The sequence below is a fragment of the Gavialis gangeticus genome, unplaced genomic scaffold (assembly GCF_001723915.1).
Source record: "Gavialis gangeticus isolate Ggan-Ray unplaced genomic scaffold, GavGan_comp1, whole genome shotgun sequence".
Classification (NCBI taxonomy): Eukaryota; Metazoa; Chordata; order Crocodylia; family Gavialidae; genus Gavialis; species Gavialis gangeticus.
The window spans coordinates 3,874,473-3,892,977 of record NW_017728960.1 but is presented as its reverse complement, the minus strand read 5'-3'; the positions used below and the strand labels follow the sequence as shown (position 1 = coordinate 3,892,977).

At 63.0% G+C, this 18,505-nt stretch overlaps 3 protein-coding genes across 4 annotated transcripts in view; 2 read left to right on the top strand and 1 right to left on the bottom strand.

Annotated features, from left to right (window-relative positions):
* The first annotated feature begins 293 nt into the window (after positions 1-293).
* Positions 294-4,621, top strand: GBA (glucosylceramidase beta). Its single transcript, XM_019527983.1, has 10 exons — positions 294-472; positions 1,058-1,249; positions 1,359-1,505; positions 1,653-1,786; positions 2,326-2,498; positions 2,616-2,853; positions 2,935-3,159; positions 3,261-3,424; positions 3,589-3,711; positions 4,214-4,621. Exons 1-10 carry the CDS (start codon positions 415-417, stop codon positions 4,314-4,316), a joined length of 1,557 nt encoding a protein of 518 aa, XP_019383528.1. The 5' UTR covers positions 294-414; the 3' UTR covers positions 4,317-4,621.
* A 3,237-nt stretch (positions 4,622-7,858) lies between these two features.
* LOC109305060 (glucosylceramidase-like) lies at positions 7,859-13,451 on the top strand. 2 transcript variants are annotated; one of them, XM_019527971.1, is made up of 11 exons: positions 7,859-8,268; positions 9,276-9,405; positions 9,578-9,769; positions 9,850-9,996; positions 10,309-10,442; positions 11,366-11,538; positions 11,685-11,922; positions 12,043-12,267; positions 12,363-12,526; positions 12,842-12,967; positions 13,070-13,451. In XM_019527971.1, the coding sequence occupies exons 2-11, from the start codon at positions 9,282-9,284 to the stop codon at positions 13,242-13,244; spliced, it is 1,698 nt and encodes a 565-aa protein (XP_019383516.1). In that variant the 5' UTR covers positions 7,859-8,268; positions 9,276-9,281; the 3' UTR covers positions 13,245-13,451. The 2 variants fall into 2 exon arrangements, with proteins under 2 accessions (XP_019383516.1, XP_019383510.1); XM_019527965.1 differs by lacking the exon at positions 7,859-8,268 and having other exon boundaries at positions 9,163-9,405.
* Positions 13,452-16,102: 2,651 nt separating this feature from the next.
* Positions 16,103-18,505, bottom strand: part of MTX1 (metaxin 1) — an 8,912-nt gene continuing 6,509 nt past the window's right edge. The window contains exons 5-7 of the mRNA XM_019527952.1: positions 17,753-17,829; positions 16,764-16,918; positions 16,103-16,557 (exon numbers count right to left, since the gene is read on the bottom strand). Of these exons, the coding sequence (XP_019383497.1) occupies positions 16,325-16,557; positions 16,764-16,918; positions 17,753-17,829 (465 nt within the window). The 3' untranslated portion in view covers positions 16,103-16,324. The remainder of the gene's footprint in view (positions 16,558-16,763; positions 16,919-17,752; positions 17,830-18,505) is intronic.

Sequence of the window (18,505 nt, the reverse complement as noted above, 5' to 3'; positions counted from 1 at the left end):
CCCCGCCTGCCCGGCAGTGCTGGCATCGCAGGGGCCCTGGCAGGGAGCCAGGCATCAGGCCGGCGGCAGGTGGGGGAGGAAATGACACAGGCCCTAGGGAGGGTGCGATCAGGTGACGCAGGGATTAGGATTGAGGTATTGCTTAAAAACCAGGCGAGAGCCAGGTGTGGGCAGGCGCTGGGCTGCCCCAGCCGTAGCGGAGGCCGCGGGGAGGCCGGCCTGCTGGCGCTGGCGTTTCCCGGGGACGAGCACGCAGCAGCCCCGCTCCCGGCACCCCCCGCCGCTGGGCCGGGCCGCCTGGGCATCGCTGGGGCCGGAGCAGCCCGTGTTCACCTCCCTTCCTGCTCGCGGCTCCGGGTGCTGCTGGCGGGCGCAGGGCCCAGCCGTGAGGGGCAAGCGGGCAGCGTTGGCGCCATGTGGGCTGGCTGTGCCCGCGTCCTGGGCTGGCTCCTGCTGATCCAGGCGGTGGCAGGTGAGTGCTGCGGGAGAGCCGTGGGACAGGAGTCGCTGCAGGGGACCCTGAGAGGGTTGCGCTGGGCTGCGGCTGCACTGGAGCCCTGGGTACGAGGCTCCAGGGCAGCCCAGTGCTTCCAGCGGGAGAGGACTCGCTTCGGCGCATCCACCAAGCTCAAGGGCAGGGCAGGAGATCCTTGCCACAGTGCTTCTCAATCTTTTTTTAATTTGTGGACCCCTAAAAAAATTGTTTATGGAGCAGCAGACCCCTTTGAACTCTAAGTGTGGGTGTTCACATCCTTCATCCTTAGACTGGCGTGGGCAATTATTTCAGGCGGAGGGCCACTTACTGAGTTTTGGCAAGCCATCAAGGGCCGCATGACAGGCAGGCAGGAGCAGATAAATATTAATTTTCTAAATGTTTTAGGGCCCCAGGCCGCATTTTCCCCACCCCTGCCTTAGACGTGGTCTGCAGACCCTAGAGGTCTGTGGACCACAGGGTGAAAACCACTGCTCTACGGGAAGTTGTGGGGAAGCCTGGACTTGCCCCCAGGGCCCCCTGCCTGCCCTGTCCCTATGCGACCCTCTCCCTGCCCCACCGTAGGCAGCAGTCCCTGCAGTCCCAAGTACTTTGGAAAGGACTTCATGGTGTGTGAGTGCAATGCCACCTACTGCGACACGTTGGACCCTGTCACTCTCCCACCCGTGGGTACTTTTGTCAAGTATGAGAGCAGCAAGGCTGGCAAGCGACTGGAGCGCAGCGAGGGCAAGGTGCAGAGGAACCTCTGGGCCCCAGGTACCGTGCAGGGGCTGGGGACCGGGGCATTGGGCTGGGCTGGGGCGCTGTTCCTGTGCCTGTGCTCACAGCTGCCTGGCCCTGAGCAGTGCTGCGCTCTGCCCTGCAGGTCTCGTCTTGACCCTGGACACGGTGCAGCGGTACCAGAAGGTGAAGGGCTTCGGCGGCTCTGTCACGGACTCAGCCGCAATCAATATCCTGTCCCTGTCCCCAAAGGTCCAGGACAGCCTGCTGCGGTCCTACTTCTCCGAGGAAGGTGAATGCTGGGGCAAGGGCTGAGGCAGCCAGGGGGAGATATGTGCATTTGATGTCCTTACCTCCCTGCCTGGGGGAGCTGGGCACTGGGGCTGTGGGCTGGGACATCTTTGCTCCCCCGGCCCCATAACCCCATTCCTGCCCCCAGGCATTGAGTACAACCTCATCCGCATGCCCATGGCCAGCTGCGACTTCTCCGTCCACCCCTACACGTACGACGATGTCCCATACGACTATGATCTCGTGCACTTCCATCTGACACATGAGGATACAAAGCTGAAAGTGAGCAGTACCCGGGGGGCTGGGTGTCGGTGTTGGTGTGGGGAGTGGAGGACCTAGTGGGGGGTGGGAGGGGGCAGGGAGGTGCTACTCTGCGTTCTAGCCAAGCTCCCAGGGCTTTTCCTGCTGTTGTGGTGTGATCCAGGGCAGCAAGTGCTGTCCCCTGACACTGGCAGCGGTGTTAGGCATTCATTCTGGCCAGCAGAAGAGCCACTTCCTGGGGTCCCCAGTGCATGGGAGTCCCCTGGCCCTGCTCCCCACCAAGGGGCCCTCCCTGTGCAACATCCAAAGCCTGCGGGTACCTGGAACCTGCCCAACTGGAGGTGCTGAGAGGAAGGCATGTCCAAGCAGCCCCCACAGCTAAGGTGACCCCTGAGCACAAGCGAGTGCCAGATGGGCTGGTTTATCCCACTACATCTGGGATGCTGAGGAGCTGTGAGAGGGAGCCACTTGGACTGCTGGCCTGGGGGCTGGGGCCAGGGTCAGGCAGGGAGTTCCCGCCATGGCCCACAGCAAGCTGGTCCCCTCTGCGGTCTCCTTAGATCCCAGTGGTGCAGCGGGCAAAGGCCATGTCCAAGCGGCCGATCTCACTGTACGCCAGCCCCTGGACCTCCCCGACCTGGATGAAGACCAATGGAGACGTGAAGGGGAAGGGCAGTCTGAAGGGCAGTGCAGGTGACAAGTACCACAAGACCTGGGCCAACTACTTCGTCAGGTGAGGGGAACCCCAGGGTTGCCCATAGGACTGCAGTGGGGCTGGGCCCTCCCCCCAGGCTGGGGGGCCTGGCCTGAGGCGAGGCCGGGAATGCTCACGTCTCCAGTGCTGCCTCAGGTTCCTGGACGAATACGCCAAGCACAACCTGACATTCTGGGCGGTGACGGCGGAGAACGAGCCCACGGCCGGACTGATCAGAAACTACCCCTTCCAGTGCCTGGGCTTCACCCCCGAGCAGCAGCGGGACTTCATCGCCCTCGACCTAGGCCCAGCGCTGGCCAACAGCTCGCACAAGGGCATCCAGCTCATCATGCTCGATGACAACCGCATCCATCTCCCTCACTGGGCCAAAGTGGTGAGTCCCTGCCCTGTCACAGCCCTTGCTCTCAGTCTAGGAAGTGTTGGCTGGTGGGTGATTTCTCTTCTCCCTGCTCAGGTGCTGGGGGATGAGCGGGCTGCTCGCTACATTAATGGCATTGGCATCCATTGGTACCTGGACTTCCTGGCACCCATTGAGGACACTGTGCTAGCTACCCACCGCCTCTTCCCTGACTACTACATCTTGGCCACTGAAGCCTGCGTTGGCTCCAAGTTCTGGGAGAGAAGTGTCTTTCTGGGCTGCTGGGACCGGGGGAACATGTACAGCCACAGCATCCTGACAGTAAGGCCCCTCAGTGCCCACACATGGTGCTCCCGGCCTTGGGAGCGGGTGTGCATCCCCCCAATCCCTGCCTGCGCTGAGCCCCCTGCCACTCCCCGCAGAACCTGAACAATTACGTCACGGGCTGGACCGACTGGAACCTGGCGCTGGACCTGGAGGGTGGCCCCAACTGGGTCAAGAACTTCGTGGACAGCCCCATCATAGTCGACAGCCAAGAAAACATCTTCTACAAGCAGCCCATGTTCTACCACATGGGGCACTTCAGGTGGGACACTGCTGCGCCTCCTGCAGCCAGTCACGGCAGCCTCCCAGGAGCCCTGGGAGGCAGTGACCCTGTGGCACGTGCCTCTGGGCTCTGTGTTGCACCAGCTCAGTCTTGGGGCTGCTTCTCCTCTCCCAGTGCTCACAGCACTGTCCTTGTCTCTGCAGCAAGTTCATCCCTGAGGGCTCACAGCGCGTGGGGCTTGTTGCCTCCAGGTCATGCAAGTGCAACCTGGAGTATACGGCCTTCCTGCGCCCTGACGGCGCCGCCGTTGTCGTGATCCTGAACAGGTCAGTGGCATGGCTGGCAGCGAGCAGGGGATCGTGTCCTGACCAGCAGTACCAAGCAGGGAGCCCAGGGCTTGGGACCTGGATCTGGCCTTTGTGGAGAGTGGGGAAAGACTAAGGCTAACGAGAGCTTCCCCTGGAACAGCAACCTGGGTTGACAGCCTGAGGCTGGTGCTGTGGGTCCTTGCAGGCAGGGAGGGGACATCCGCCCCTGCCTGTGGTCTGTGCAGTGAGGAGCTTGGGGAGCCCTGGGCTGCTGGGGTGCCATTGGGGTCCATTGTGGCATTGCTCTGGGCTTCTCCTGCGGGTCCCTGGGCCACTGTGCCTCCACTCCAGGCCTGTTGCACACATCTCAGGGCATTTGGGGAGGCAGGGTGGTGCTGACCCCCAAATGCTGGAGCCAGCAGGAATCTGTCACTAGACCCTGAGCCCAGGGCACGTGGCTCATCCTTGCTTGTCATTGTGCAGGTCTCACCTGACCCTACCCCTTCCCCTTTCCCTGCAGGTCGCTGAGCAGTGTGGATTTCAGGCTGGTGGACAATGGCCATGTCATCAACGCCACATCTCCGGCTCAGTCTATCCAGACCTACCTGTGGAGGCGGAGGTGACTGGGTCTGAGAGCCCGGCGAGAGAAGGCCTTGACCAGCAGCATCCATAAGCTTCCCTGTGTGGCAAGAAGAGGATCTGGCCACTGCTGATGGCACCAGGGGGGTTGCATGGCAGGTGCAGGTGCCTCCCCCAGAGTGGGTCCCTGGCCCCTTGGTTGCCCTAGACAAACCCAGGGAGCGGTCGCCCTTGTGACCAGGAGCCCTGCTGGCTCATTGGGCTTGGACACATGGGGGCATCAGGATGCCGGCACCCAGCACAGGTGCCTTTGACTACTGTTTAAATGGAAATAAACATGCTAACGAAGCATGGGCATCTGCGTGCGTCTGGGCATCGGCCTGCTCTGCGTCAGCCCTGGCCAGGGCAGAAGAGGCAACTCCTTCCCTGTCCGAGCTGCTGTTCTGCTGGGAGCATAGGGCTCTCTGCCCAAGCCAGGCATTGCAAGAGCCCGTTGCTCTGGTTGTGGCAGCATGTTGGTGCCAGTGTGGGCAGGGGCACACAGCCTGGCTTGCACAGCCACCCACTGGTCCATGTCCTCTGGTCAGCAGTCTCGAGAGGTCTTTGGGTAGAGATCTGGGGGATACTGCTGGGCTGAAGTCCCATCTCTTGCAGAGGTGCAGGTATGAGCCCAGCTCTGTGCTTATGGCAGTCTGCAGTGGTAAGCGCCAGTGGCTGCTGCTCCAGCTAAGCTGGGCAGGGGTGCATGGGTGGGGCCCACGCCAGGGGGGCCTGTCAGTCCCCTGCACAACCTGAGGCCTGGCCTCCATGGAAAGGCTCTCAGTCAGGCAGCATGAACACCAAGAGCTGCCCGAGAGCCTGGGTGGCCTGGCCGTGGCTCCTGGTGAGCACTGGGTAAGCCAGGGCTGTGCGTGCTACAGCACTAGATAGTGGTGTACTCGTGAGCCGCCTCTGGGCACGCATGTGAGGGCAGGAAACACGCAGTGGCACGTGGGGGCAGGGCAGTGTCACGCATGCCCCAGCTGTTGTGGGAGGCCCTGTGGATGTGTTGGGTGGAGGGTGCAGCAGGGTGCATTGTCCAGAGGCTGGGAGATGGGGGCACGGGTTGTGGCCAGCACTGTCAGGCTTGTAGGATCCTCCCTTAAGTTCTTGCTTTGCTCCTCTTCAGTGACCCTTCCTAACGAGCAGGCAGCTGGTGAAGAGCTGGCTGAAGCGGAGCTACTGCAGAGGTGGTGGCTGCAGGGACCCAGCACCCCAGCGTGGCAGAGCCAAAGTCAAGACACAAGTGTGTCCGTTCAGCCGCTGCTGCCCACAGCGAGTCGTGGGCAAGGTGAACAGCACCAGGGCAAATGCTGCAACACGCTCCCACCCCAGTCTGTTCAGAGCCGGCAGGGTCTGCCTTCTCTGGGGTTGTCACAGTTTTGCTTTCCTGAAGCAGAATGAAGCCCCCGGGCCCCTTCCCAGACTGGCCTGCCTGCCGGCTGCTCCCTGCCCCAGCCCAGAGCTGCAGTGGTGAGTAGTGGGGGGGCCCTGGCTGGGGGTCCGGGCTCCCTGCCCTGCTGGGGCTGCCTGCCCAGGGCCCTGGGGATCCTGCTGCACACCCACGGCCCGGCTTCTGCTGGGCTTGCATGTTGCAGGTATCACTGCCCTGCTGCAGCAGCACTGGCCCAGCAGGGGGTGCAGTGGTTCTGGCAGTGCACAATGCTGAGCAGCTCCCTGCAGTGGGGCCGGACTCCAGGCAGGGACGATGACAGACCCCAGGAAGCCCAGCTGTGGTGCAGGGGTGACCTTGGGGGAGGCAGAGGGTGTCCGAGGGGCTGAACGTAGGCCCTATGCTGGCCCTGGGCTGTTCCCGCTGCAGCCTGGAGCTCTGCAGTGCAGGCACTCGCTGGTCATGGGCGCAGCTGCCTGCACCATGCTGTGCAGCACTGTGCCTATGGGACACCAGTGGGACAGCACAGCTGCAACGGGTGGTTGAGGCCACGGTAGACGCAGAGGGGTTGTATCAGCCTCTCCCAGCCCAGCTAGGTGAACTAGCCTGCCCCGAGGCCTGGCCTCTGACCCCCAGGTCTTTCCAATGGGTGGATGGGGAGGTCAGGGTCCCCCCACAGCATCAGGGTGTGCCCTGGCCACAGGCCCATCCTTAACCCCCGAGCAGGCTCCAGCTGCTGTGGGAGGTGCTTCCTGCAGCTCCTCCAAGCCCATCTCCAAGTCCCAACAGGCCCCAGGCAGGCACCTGCCACCCCCGTTCCTAACTCAGCTGCCTCCGGTGAGATAAGGCCTCCAGCACCGCACCAGGGAGGCAGAGCAGAACAAAGATCCCACCAGGCTGGGACACGGGACGGGGAGGGCAGCAGCATCTCCCATCCCTAATGGCAGAGCCCAGGGCAGGGCTCTGCCTCCCCCGGGGTAGGACAGTATCTTGTCCCAGCTGGACCAGGCTGCCAGGCACAACCAGAGTCCAAGGCACAAGGAGAGCCTGGTGCGCCCAGCGTCCTCCATCCATTGTGGGCTCCAGCCTGGGTTGGGGTGCCCCTGTGTGATCCCTGCCCATGCTCCCTCTCTCCTCTCTAGCCGGATCCTCCTAAGGCCCAAATGAGCAGGTGCCCAGATAAGAATTTGGGGCCACACAGGTGCCTGCCCACCCTAATTCCCTTCCACAACCACTGCAGTGATGCCCATTCCCCATCTCCCCCAGGGCGCAAGTCACAGTCAGGGGAGGGTAATGTCTGCCCTGTGATGCAGCTGCAGCCGCCTGGGGGGAGCCGCCCGTCTCGTGTGTCTCAGGCAGGGGTGGGGAGATGCAGTGCACTGAGAGCACAAGGAGCTCACAGGGCTGTAGCTCTTCTTGGCCTCGTGGCCCAAGTGCTCAGCTCCCCCTGCATGACCGTGCCAAGTGGGGCAGCCCAGCCTCTCCCCAGGAGCAGCAGCTCCGAAGAATGGAGGGGAGAGTCCCCCAGCGCAGCACTGCTTGACTGGAGCTGCAGAGTCCTTCCTCTCCCAGGAGCCTGGTTGTGCCGCGGCTGCATGTGTCCCAAGCCCATGTCCCCCTGCCCCGTAAAGGCGACAAGCTATGTGCAGGGCCTCCCCAAGCATTGTAGGCCCTAGTACCACAGGAGAGCATACCTGGAACAATCCTGCACGGATGTGTGTGGCAGCAATTTGCACCAGTTCTGGCGTTACCAGCTCTGCTCACGCTGGCCTGGGGGAGCTCAGAGCAGCTGGGGCAGCTGGCGCTACGGGGTGGAGAGGGCTGGGCTGTCCTTGTATGAGGCACCGGAGTGTAGGTGCAGGGATAGGAGCCCCGTGGTGCTGCTGACACCTGGCGGCACTGAGCCCTGTGGTGCACAGCCCCGCATTCCCTCTGCTGTCTAGGCCTCATTGCGCATGGAGTGGAGGGGGCACAGGCTTCATTGAAAACCCCAGGAGCCACGGCCCTTACCCAGGCCTCAACAAGGACCAATGGGCCCCGTGGTCCCCAGCTGTGGCAGCCTCGTGGAAGCCATGGTGGTGCAGGGGACAGTCCTGTGGTGTGGCCACCTGGGGAGGGGAAGGCTCCACATTGCAAGGGGAGAAGCAGGAGCTGCAGGTGTGACTGGCAGTGGTAAAACCCTGTAATAGCCTGCTCAGGGTGTGGAGAACCTGTTCCCAGGCCTGAGGCACAGCTGTCCTGGGAAAAGAGGCTTTGGCTCTGGCATCGGAGGGCGGGGGGTCTGGTGCACGCTGCGTGGTAAGCGAGGTGCAAAAAGCCTGGAGCACGCATTGCGAAACCTCCTCCCCCGCCCAGAGGAGCCCTGAAAACCGGCTCAGAGCCGAGGCTCGCTGGGACTTGCCTTCCTGCTGTGCAAGGATCTCCTGCCTCCCATTAGGCAGGTGCACCACCCCTTGCCTTCTGCCGCTGGCTGAGCTGCTGCTGGGGTCCCAGGGCTCCGGTCTGTGGCCAGGGGCTGTTCCAGGCTGGCAGGTGACTGGGCTCGTGCTCCAGGCAGGCAGCAGGTGAGCAGGCATGATTGGGCTGGGGGCCACAGATGAGACAGGGGGTGGGGGGGGATGACAGGCGCTGGGGGTGCAGAGGATGCCATGTCCTTCTGGCTGGTGCTAGTGGGATGTTGGGCACTGAGCCTGCAGGACGGGGAGACCAGGCGGGTAGGGGGCAAGTGCCGGCAGAGAGAGAGCATGCCCGTTCTCTTAGCGAAGGCATGCAGTGGGACTGGACATGTCAAGTCAGCCCCAGGCTCCCTGCTCAGCCCCAAGAGCTATGGGGCTGTGCCTGCCTCTGTCCACCTGGCCCCTGCTCCCTCTATTCCCTGAGGCTGCAGCTGGCTGCTTGCCCTGCTCTGCATCCAGGCCCTGCTGGAGGGGCTGCCCTGCGCAATCCCCCGTTCTCGTCCTCCCCAGCACATCTCCCAGCGAGCCAAGCTGCCCAACAAGCTCCTGCGGCACTTACCTGTGCTGCATGGGGCCTGCCTGGGCGTGCACTGGCCACGGTGTCAGGGCAGTGGCACCAGGGGCAGCATGCCCTGTGGAGGGGCTGGCTGCAGGCACTGTCTGGGGCCACGGTGGGGAGCAAGCGGCTGAGCCAAGGCTTCAGTAGCGTCTGCCTGTTGAGCAGAGCATGGCTCTGGAGCCTGCAGTACTGCTGCCCTTGGGGTCGGGGAGGCGCCGTCCTGCCCTGCCCCACAGTTGGGTGTGTGGACGGAGGAGGGGAGGAGAAGCTGCAGTGGGTGAGAGGGAGTGGAGCAGCACTGGGTGGGGCAGAGGGAGTGGGCGTGGAGGGCTGGGAATGCCGCTGGCACTGGGTGAGGGAAGGCTGGCATGGGCCTGGCGCGGCTTAGGTGGAGCAGGAGTGGCTGCCATGCGGAGTCTGGGGAAGGCAGCGGGGGCCATGGGTGCTGCTGGGCCATCTTGCTCTGCCCCTGCCACCCCTCACTGCTGGGCAGGAGCAGGAGGAGCTGCACATGGCCAAGAGGCTTCTGCGCTCACTGTCCCTGTCCCGCTCGCAGCTCCAGATGCCAATGAGACGCACAGGGTCCAGCCATGGGAGTCAAGCAGGCAGTGTTGGCGCCACGTGGGCTGGCTGTGCCGGCATCCTGGGCTGGCTCCTGTTGGTCCAGGTGGCTCCCGGAGCAGCAGGTGAGTGCTATGGGCGAGGACGGGGTACATCAACCTCTGTCCCCTGGGAGGTGCATTGGTGTCTGGGGGAGGCCAGAGCCCTGGGGTTGGGCACACGATCGACGCCGTGCCCTTGCACCGCGTGGCTCTGGGCCCTGCTGCTTCACCATCTTGGCTTCTCCCTCCCCTGCAGGCAGCCACCCTTGCAATCCCCGCAACTTTGGGCATGGCTCGCTAGTGTGCGAGTGCAGTGCCACATACTGCGACACGCTGGACCCCGTCACCCTTCCGCCTGCCGGCAACTTCCTCATGTACGAGACCAGCAAAGCTGGCAAGCGGCTGGAGCTCAGGGAGGGCAGGGTGCAGAGGAGCCTCACGGCCCCAGGTAGTGTGTGGGGACGGGCCAGGCTGGGCTGGGGGCTGTTCCCACGATGGCTCTGAACAGGGCCGTGCTCTGCCCCACAGGCTTCCGTCTCACCCTGAACACCACGGAGCGGTACCAGAAGGTGAAGGGCTTTGGCGGCTCCATCACAGACTCAGCCGCGATCAACATCCTGTCCCTATCCCAGGAGGCCCAGAACAGGCTGTTGCGGTCCTACTTCTCCGAGGAAGGTGAGTGTAGGGAGGGCGGGGGCACGGGGCCAGGCATGTGCCCCAGGGGCTCTGACCTATGCGCCTCTGAGGTGCCACCTGGAAACCACTGTATTTTGGAATGGGCTGGGCGAGGGTGCCCCAGCTGCAGCTGTCTGGGTGGGTGCAGGCAGCAGAGCCCAGCTGCCAGGCACTGAGCACAGAGTGCTGGGCACTGAGCATGGAGCCTGGCTGGTGGCCGTCTCTCTGCCACGCCTGCACAAGGGCCCCCAACATCCTGGCAACTGGTGCCACTAGCCCTGGTGCCACAAATGCCTGATCACTTGCCCCCAGGCATCGAGTACAACCTCGTCCGTGTGCCCATGGCCAGCTGTGACTTCTCCGTCCGCCTCTACACGTACGCGGACGTGCGGGGGGACTTCGCTCTCAAGCACTTCAACCTGACCGAGGAGGACACCAAGATGAAGGTGGGCAGGGCTGGGGCCTCGAGCAGGGTGGAAAGGTTTGCTCGGCTTTCCCATGCTCCAGCCTGGCCTGGGATGTTCCCTGCAGCCTGGTGGGGCTGGGCTGGGCTGGGCATGCCTGCCCTGCCCACTGGCATCTCTGACCCCATGGCCTGACTGAGCTGCCCATGGCCTGGTGGGGCCGGACCAGGCAGCGTGGCCAGGCAGTGCCAAGCCAGCTGTGGCCATGACCTGCTCTATGGAGAAGGGGCTGCTGCCTATATGTCTGGAGCCTGTGGGTCCCCCTTTCCCTCCTGCCCTTCGTGGGTATCGCTTCTTGGCCTTTCGGCTCAGATCAGGCATGATGTCTGTGCTTACCTGGCAAGGGAAACGCCGTGACCACCGAGGCAGTCTTCCTAGTCACACCTAGGGAAGACCACTCTCCTGGCATGGGGATAGTACCTGCAAAGCTAATGTATAGTAAACCTCCCACTTAGCTGCTGGAGTGGGAGGTCTTGGCTTTATGCCCACTTTATGGAAAAGGGAGACTCCTCTCTAGCTTGCTCCTGTGGCCATATAGCTGAGGGCAAGCAAAACTTGGGGGCATCTGAACCCCAAGCCTCCAGGCTTGAGCCTTCAAGTAGGATACCCACCAAAGGATTTGGGAACATCTGAAGCCCCAGATGGGGGTGGAAGATGTTTGCCAGTAGTACGGCCACTTACGGTTCTAGACTGACTGCTTTGGAATTGATTTGGCAAATGTGGCTTGGAATACAGAAAATTTAAATGAAAAAAAAATGTCTGGAGCCTGGGGGTCCTGACTGCTGCCTCACTGGAGGGGGGAGGCTGGTCTTGTCTGTCTCAGGCCCATGCCTGGGGCTGGGACAGGGGAAAGCCCCACCCCGCAGCCCCAGGCTCTTTGCAAGCCCCTGCCTCCCACCCTGCAGATCCCGATCCTTCAGCAAGCACAGGCTATGTCCCGGAAGCCAGTCTTGCTCTACGCCAGCCCCTGGACCTCCCCGACCTGGATGAAGACCAATGGGGCCATGACCGGCAGGGGCACGCTGAAGGGGAAGCCGGGCGACAAGTACCACAAGACTTGGGCCAACTACTTCATCAAGTGAGGGGCATCCTAGTGGAGGCAGGGGTGGAGGTCTCGGGGTATGGCTAAACCGGGGGCTGCAGTGGGGCTGGGCCCTGCCCCCAGGCTGGGGGGCCTGGCCTGTGGAGGGGCCATGACTTCTCACGTGTCCGGCGCTGCCCCAGGTTCCTGGACGAATACGCCAAGCACAACCTGACGTTCTGGGCAGTGACGGCCGGGAATGAGCCCACGGCCGGGGAGATCATCTTCTACCCCTTCCAGTGTCTGGGCTTCTCCCCTGAGCACCAGCGGGACTTCATCGCCCATGACCTGGGCCCCGCACTGGCCAACAGCTCGCACAAGGGCATCCAGCTCATCATGCTTGATGACCAGCGCGTGATGCTGCCCTACTGGGCTGAGGTGGTGAGTCCGTGTGCTGCTGGGTCCTGCTGGGCTCCCCCACACCCCACATGGCCCGGCCCTTCCTGCCCCGTGGGGATGGGAGAGGCAGGGCCCTAGTGACCCCCCTATGCCATGCTGCAGGTGCTCAAGGACCCAGTGGCCGCCAGCTACATCAATGGCATCGGCGTCCACTGGTACCTGGACTTCCTGGCGCCCATTGACCTCACGTTGTCCATGACCCACCACCTCTTCCCCAACTACTACCTCCTGTCCACCGAGGCCTCCACAGGCTCCTACTTCTGGGAGCCCCGGGTGATCCTGGGGGGCTGGGACCGTGGCAGCAAGTACAGCCACAGCATCCTGACGGTAAGGCCCTGGCACAGGCGGCCTGTGCCCTGCTGAGGGAGGGGGGCAGGAGCTCAGCTCCCTGCAGCGCCCTTCACCAATGTCACCCCCCGCAGAACCTGAACAACTACGTCACGGGCTGGACCGACTGGAACCTGGCGCTGGACCTGGAGGGTGGCCCCAACTGGAGCAAGAACTACGTGGACAGCCCCATCATCGTAGATAGCAGCAAGGACCTCTTTTACAAGCAGCCCATGTTCTACCACATGGGCCACTTCAGGTAGCGCACGACTCCTGTGTGCTAAGCCAAGCATGGTCGCGTGTATGATGAGGCGTGTGCACGACTAGCTGGGTGCACTCCCATGTGCGAGGCCACGTGCACCCCAGTGCAGATGGTGTGTGTTGGGACATGGCAGATCCCAGGGCCACCCTGCTACCTGCCTCCCTGGGGCCCTGCCTGGGCAGACGTGCAGCTGCTTCTGCGCACCCAGGATGAAACGTGGTCCCAGTATCAGGGCCCAGGCCAGGCCTCAGCAGCTAGTTTGGGGCACCCCCCCGCATCTCTACCCTTATGGCTGTGCCCTTATTTCTGCAGCAAGTTCCTGCCCGAGGGCTCGCAGCGTGTGGGGCTGGCCACAGAGCAGAAGTGCTACCAGTGCGACCTGGAGTACTCGGCCTTCCTGCGCCCCGATGGCGCCGCTGTGGTCGTGGTGCTGAACAGGTGAGCGGTGCGGGGTGCGGGAGCCCTGGATGGGAGCGTGGGGAGGGCTCAGACCAGCCTTGGCTGCCAAGGGAGGGTCTGACCTGCCTCTGCTCCCCCCAGGACTCCCATGGACATATCCTTTGTGATCTCCGACCCCGGCGTTGGCTTCATTGAGGCAAAGGCTCCAGCTGATTCTGTCCAGACATACCTGTGGATGCGGCAGAAAGGGGACCTGGGAAGGCCCCCCCGGGGTCCACAGGCACAGGGGGAGGAGAAAGGTGCCCCCCTACACTGAAACCCCTCAATATGTTTGCCCCGTCCGTCCAGGGAGGGGCTTGGGGATGGGCCCCATGGAGCTGCCATGTCACCTGTCAGCTTTCTGGCCACAGGTGGGGGGCCTGTATGACTCGGGGGGGCTGCTAGGAGGGCTCTAAACTGTGAGGGCCACAATGCCCGCTGTTTTCTAGGCATTTTCATAAAATAAACTGGTTTTTGCACTGCACCTAGGGCCTCCGTCCTCTGCAGCCGCTGCAGGGGTTCAGGCAGGTGGCAGTGCGTGGGCTGCAGCTGCAGCTGTGAGTGCAGGGCATGCAGGGGTCATCTGAGCTGTGGGAGCAGCATGGCTGGAAGGCTAGAGCTGGGCCTGGCTAGCTGGTCACTGGGTTTCCTCTACGAGGCTGCATCCACCCATGCTGCTAGCCAGTTTCATGGTCAGCGAGAGGGCAATGGAGCTCCTCTCCATGGAGCTGGCACCTGCCCACAGCTCCCAGTGCCAGGGAGGGGTAGCCAGGGCGGGGCTGCCTGGAAGGTGATGGCTGGAGTCAGGCAGACGGGGAATGCGCCTGGAGACCTGACGTCAGCGCTCCTTGCTTGCCGGGCCGGGGCCAAGGCCAGGACCAGAGACAGAACGGGGCCGCCGTGGTTTCTCATGCTGGAGCGAGATCCCCCGGGCTGGCGGCAGCCGTGCTCCCCCCATGCTGGAGCATGCGGCACATACTTCCTAAGTGACGTTATCCAGGGCAGCCTGGGGGGGAGGGGAATCCTTCCCCCTGGGGCCAGGGCCAGCCCTGCTGCAAGCCAGGCGAGCCAAGGGACCCCCCAGGCGAGCGGCTGGGGCTGCATGCGGAGGCCAGCCCCCGCCCATCCGAACCCTGCTGAATGCTGGCTCTGGGACGGGCCCCTGGGGCTGGGCTGGACTCTTAACAGCCCAAGGCCCCCGCAGCCGCCACGCGCTGCATCCAGGCTCAGCAGAACCCAGAACAGGAATGGAGCCCGGCATGCCGGGGTCGGAGTCGGGCAGTCACTGGCTCTGCCAGCACATGGCCCCTGGGCCTGGGCCTGGGTACTTAAGGCCCGTGGCCCTTGCCCCAAGGCCTGGCTGTGCTCTGCAGAGGCTGCTAGGGTCTCTCTGCCTTCAAGCGCTGGGTGTCGGGGCAATGCCAGGACTAGTACATGGCTGGGGGGGGACGCTCTGTAGGGCACAGGAGGAGAGCTTCTGTCCTGGCCAGGCCACCAGGACCAGCAGCCACGAGTCTCCAGCCAGCCAAACCCGCAGGAAGCATGTCATGGAAAGTGGCTGGGGCAGCCACAACGGCCAGGATTCCTGGGAGCGTTTACTCAAGGCAGAACAAGGGAGGGCTGTGTGCACCTCCCTCCCGCCCCAGCGCAAACAGCCCCAGCCCAGGCCAGATGTCAGCCGCAGTCCGACCGCTTTCCACGTGCAGTCTGGTAACCCGAGCACTGGGGAAGCACATCCCAGTACCGTCCTCAGGTAGGGTCCCCAAGGCAGCAAGGAGCCCAGGCATGGGTGCAGGGGGGAGCGGGTGGGGATGAGCTAGCACTGGCCGGGCAGCCCCCCCAGGAGCAGCCCAGCCACATGGAATGGGTTGTCTGTCCACCCCCAGCAGCATGACTGCTCTGCCCAATCCCCTGAGCACTATGCAAAGGAGAGGCTGTGCTGTTGTGCATGTGCAGCACCACGCACACGGGGCCCAGGGTGAGCTCATCATGGCCCCAACTGTGTCCTGGTGCCCTCACAAGAACTGTCGGAGCCGCGCTCCCCGTCCTACGTGCTCTTGGCGGTGCCAGTGCCTAGGAACTCCCGCCGAGGAATGCAAACAGAGCTGCCGCTGCCGGAGGAATTCCTGACGCAGCCACAGGCCAGAGGCTCTAGCCAGGCTCCTTGCGCTGCGGCAGCAAGACTGGTGTTAAGGGCTTCCTGCTCCTCTCATGCTCCTGGGGGCTCCCAGGTTGTAGGAAGGGGGAAAGGACGGGGATCGGCCTCAGCCCAGCTCCAGGAGGGGAAGCACACGCATCCCCCAGCCGTGCCAGCTCCCTTCAGTGGTGCAGAGGCAGCTCGCCGGGTGCTTCATGCTCGGGCACCAGTTCCCCAAAACAGCCGCGAGTGTGCCCAGCATTGAGTTATGCAGGCAGAAGGCCGAACTGGGGGCAACAGCCTTGGGGAAGCAGCAACACTGAGCTCAGGGCACGTAGCAAGACTGAGTCGCTCACCTGTGGAGGTGCCTTCCTCCGGCCTGGGAGCGACCACTGGGATGAGGCGGCCACTGTCCCATTGGGGGACTCTCACTGTGGCTGCTGTAGGCATGTGGGGCCAGTCAGGGCAGGACCCACGGCTCAGCAGCAGAGCAGGGAAACCTCACTCTCCCATCTGCCTCCTGTGATCACAGGCAAGCCTGGGTTTGCCCCTGGCACCCACGCTCTTCCAGAGCTGCCCCAGGGCGCTCCCACATCCCCAGTCACAGGTGCCAGGGAGAAGCACTGCATCTGCCAGCTGGATGAGCCTGGGACCACTGGGACCCCAGCCCAGCCACCTGCAGCACGGAGCAGGCAGGATGAGGCACAGCCAGCATCCAGGGGGCAGGAGGCTTGTGGCAGCGGTCACCGGCCCCAGCGCGGCCTGCAACCACCAGGAAGGCAGAGAGCAGGGATGTGGCAACGCTGCTGATAGGGCAATCAGTTAAGGAGGGGCAGGAGGCAGCATGGAGACTGCAGCCAAAGGCAGAGGATGCATGGAGGCCAACAGAGCCCGGCAGGGCCACGTGTGGATGGGTGGCTCCACCCTCGCCAGACTGCACTGCACAAAGTCTGTCCCACACAAGCAGCCCCCTGCAGCCGCACAAGACGGCACAGAGATACCCTGCAGAAAGAACGTGGGTTTATTGGGGCTCCCAGCACCTCGTAGGCGCTATGGATGGCAGCAGCTGGGCACCGCTCAGGAATGCAGAGGGGGCTGGGACCATATCGTGCCCTTGACCAGCACAATGTGCGGTGCCCAGAGCCATACAAAAGTCCATTCAAGTGACACCAAATTAGTGAGAACCAAAGCCCTGAGAGCAGCAGCCAGAGGCCAGCACCTCACTCCTCTTCCTCCCCCTCCTCCTCCTCCTCCTCCAGGGAGATAGGCCGGTGGCCAGGCAGGCGAGGCTCTGTCCGCTGGATGGAGACGATACCACTCAGCAGGGCATAGCTGATCATGGCGCCCAGGGCCACCAGCACCGACAAGATCTGGTTGCGCCGCTTGTGTGGATCTTCCTCGGAGTCGCCGCCCTCAGGGGCCGAGGTCCGGGGAGCAGCAGCCGGGGGATCACCTGGCAACGAGACAACCACAGTGAGTGCCCTTGAGGCAGCATCTGGGCACAGAATGGCTGCAATTCAGGCAACCAAGCGCCCCGATGCTTCACACACGCAGGCTGACGCCAGGGTGCCCAAGAAGCTTCGTCCCCACGCAGCACAGGCACCGCGTGGCCTCCCTCCACTGCAGTGAGGTGGAGGGTTCCTGCTCCCGGCTGCTTACCGCTGTCCCAGGGGAAGTAGAGGCTCAGGATGGAGGTGCAGTAGTTGCACAGGTTCTCCAGGGACTTCAGGTGCTGCTGCAGTTTGCCATTGGGCAGCTTTGTTTTGAGCAGTGGTGCCAGGTGACTGAAGACGAAGGCGTCCAGGGAAGCAGGCCTGAGGCACAAAGAGCACATGCTGACACCTGGTCGCCCCTCCTGGCCAGCCCACCCCAAAGCTGCTGGCACCTGCAGACACAGACCCACTCCCTCTGCCATGAGGATCCACCTACGTATCTCCCCACATCACCCAGTCACTGGGGGACCAGAGGGCTGCCTCTGCTGCTGCCGGGGGCTCACACCAACTCTAGCGCCACCACAGGCGCCCCATCAGCCTGGCCTCTGCCAGCGAAGTGCTCTGGGACGCAGGGCTGGGCTACAGTCCCCAGGAGCTTGCAGCCTCTCCCAGCAGGACCCAAAGCAAGGGCTGGCAGGAGCAGCTCTCCTCAAGCGTGTGAGTATGTGTTTGTCTCGTGTAATTCCCGCTCACTGCAGCCGCCCCTTTGAGCTGAATAAGCGGCACATTCAGCTGCAGCCATTTATGGCTCTGGCAGTTATGGAGCCATTAAAGCCGGAGCAAACAAGGCAGCCCTCTGAGGGCTCCGGCTCTGGCGCGGCTGCTGTGGGGGGAACGGCTGGTCTGGGCTTGGTGTGGTTTTACAGGGGAGGAGGGGACCCGTCGGGATGGCGGCGTCCCAACAGGTGGCGAGGAATGGCTCTGCTGGCTGCCCCCAGGCACGTTCTCACAGGGCAGCCGTGTTGGCCCAGCTCAGCCCCACTTTGCTCACGATGGTCCTGAGGTTTCTTGTGGATGCTCAGAGCTTCCCTTGGGAGCTGCCATTTCAAGGAGGCCAGGACTCTAGCACGAGCCGTGCCTGCAGCTCAGAGTGCTGCCTATGCCCGCTGCCGCCCCGTGGCCATGCCCTCCAGCAGCTCGCCCTCCAGTACTTACGAGTCTCCGAAGAAGAACTTCTGGGCCCCAAGGCGCTGGGACAGGAGCGTCAGGCACTCTCGGGCTTCGTGGTACAGCTACAGGATGAGAGCAGTGCCACTGTGATGCCCTGCACCAAGCCCAGTGCCTGCCCCTGCCCCCCAGGCTAGAGTGTGCCCAGCCAAGAGGATGGACAGTGTCCCTGCTGACCTCCCGCCCCAGCACAAGGGCCAGCCTCAATGTCTCCCCTTCTGGCCTACAGCACCACGCTGCGCCCTCCTGGGAGACGGCTGGGCCTGAGAGCTCTACCCCCTCCCCTAGACCCCGGAGCCACACGTTGCACAGCTGGGGATCAGGCAGGGACCCCCCACACCACCTATTCAGGGAGGGCCAGCTACCTCTGCATGGGCCACGGTCGGTACAGGGACCCACACACTCACCACCTTCTCTGGTTCCATTTCCTGCATCTTTCCCCATCCCTTCTCCCTGGAGGCATTGTGGTGTGATGCAGCTCAGCCTGCAGAGCTGAGGTTGAGGCCAGAGTGTGAGTGGGGTATGAAAGGGCACCCACATGGTGTGTGGCCTGAGGGTCATGCTGGTACAGCCTCCAGCTGTTTAGAAGTTGGACAGGCCTGCTTCATAGAAACTTCTGATATAATTGAATAGGAAAAATAATAACCCTTATATGCAGTCGAGTCTTTAAACTATTCTACAGCAGTTAAAAAAATTCTCATTTCTGGACATTTTTCAATGATAATTTATAATATCGTGCAG

Coding starts and splice junctions, on each gene's coding strand:
- GBA (XM_019527983.1), top strand. CDS start 415: ATGTGGGCTGGCTGTGCCCGCGTCCTGGGCTGGCTCCTGCTGATCCAG. Junction 1,506..1,652: donor GTCCTACTTCTCCGAGGAAG/GTGAATGCTGGG, acceptor TCCTGCCCCCAG/GCATTGAGTACAACCTCATC. Junction 2,499..2,615: donor TGGGCCAACTACTTCGTCAG/GTGAGGGGAACC, acceptor GTGCTGCCTCAG/GTTCCTGGACGAATACGCCA.
- LOC109305060 (XM_019527965.1), top strand. CDS start 9,231: ATGGCCAAGAGGCTTCTGCGCTCACTGTCCCTGTCCCGCTCGCAGCTC. Junction 10,443..11,365: donor AGGAGGACACCAAGATGAAG/GTGGGCAGGGCT, acceptor CCCACCCTGCAG/ATCCCGATCCTTCAGCAAGC. Junction 12,268..12,362: donor ACAGCCACAGCATCCTGACG/GTAAGGCCCTGG, acceptor CACCCCCCGCAG/AACCTGAACAACTACGTCAC.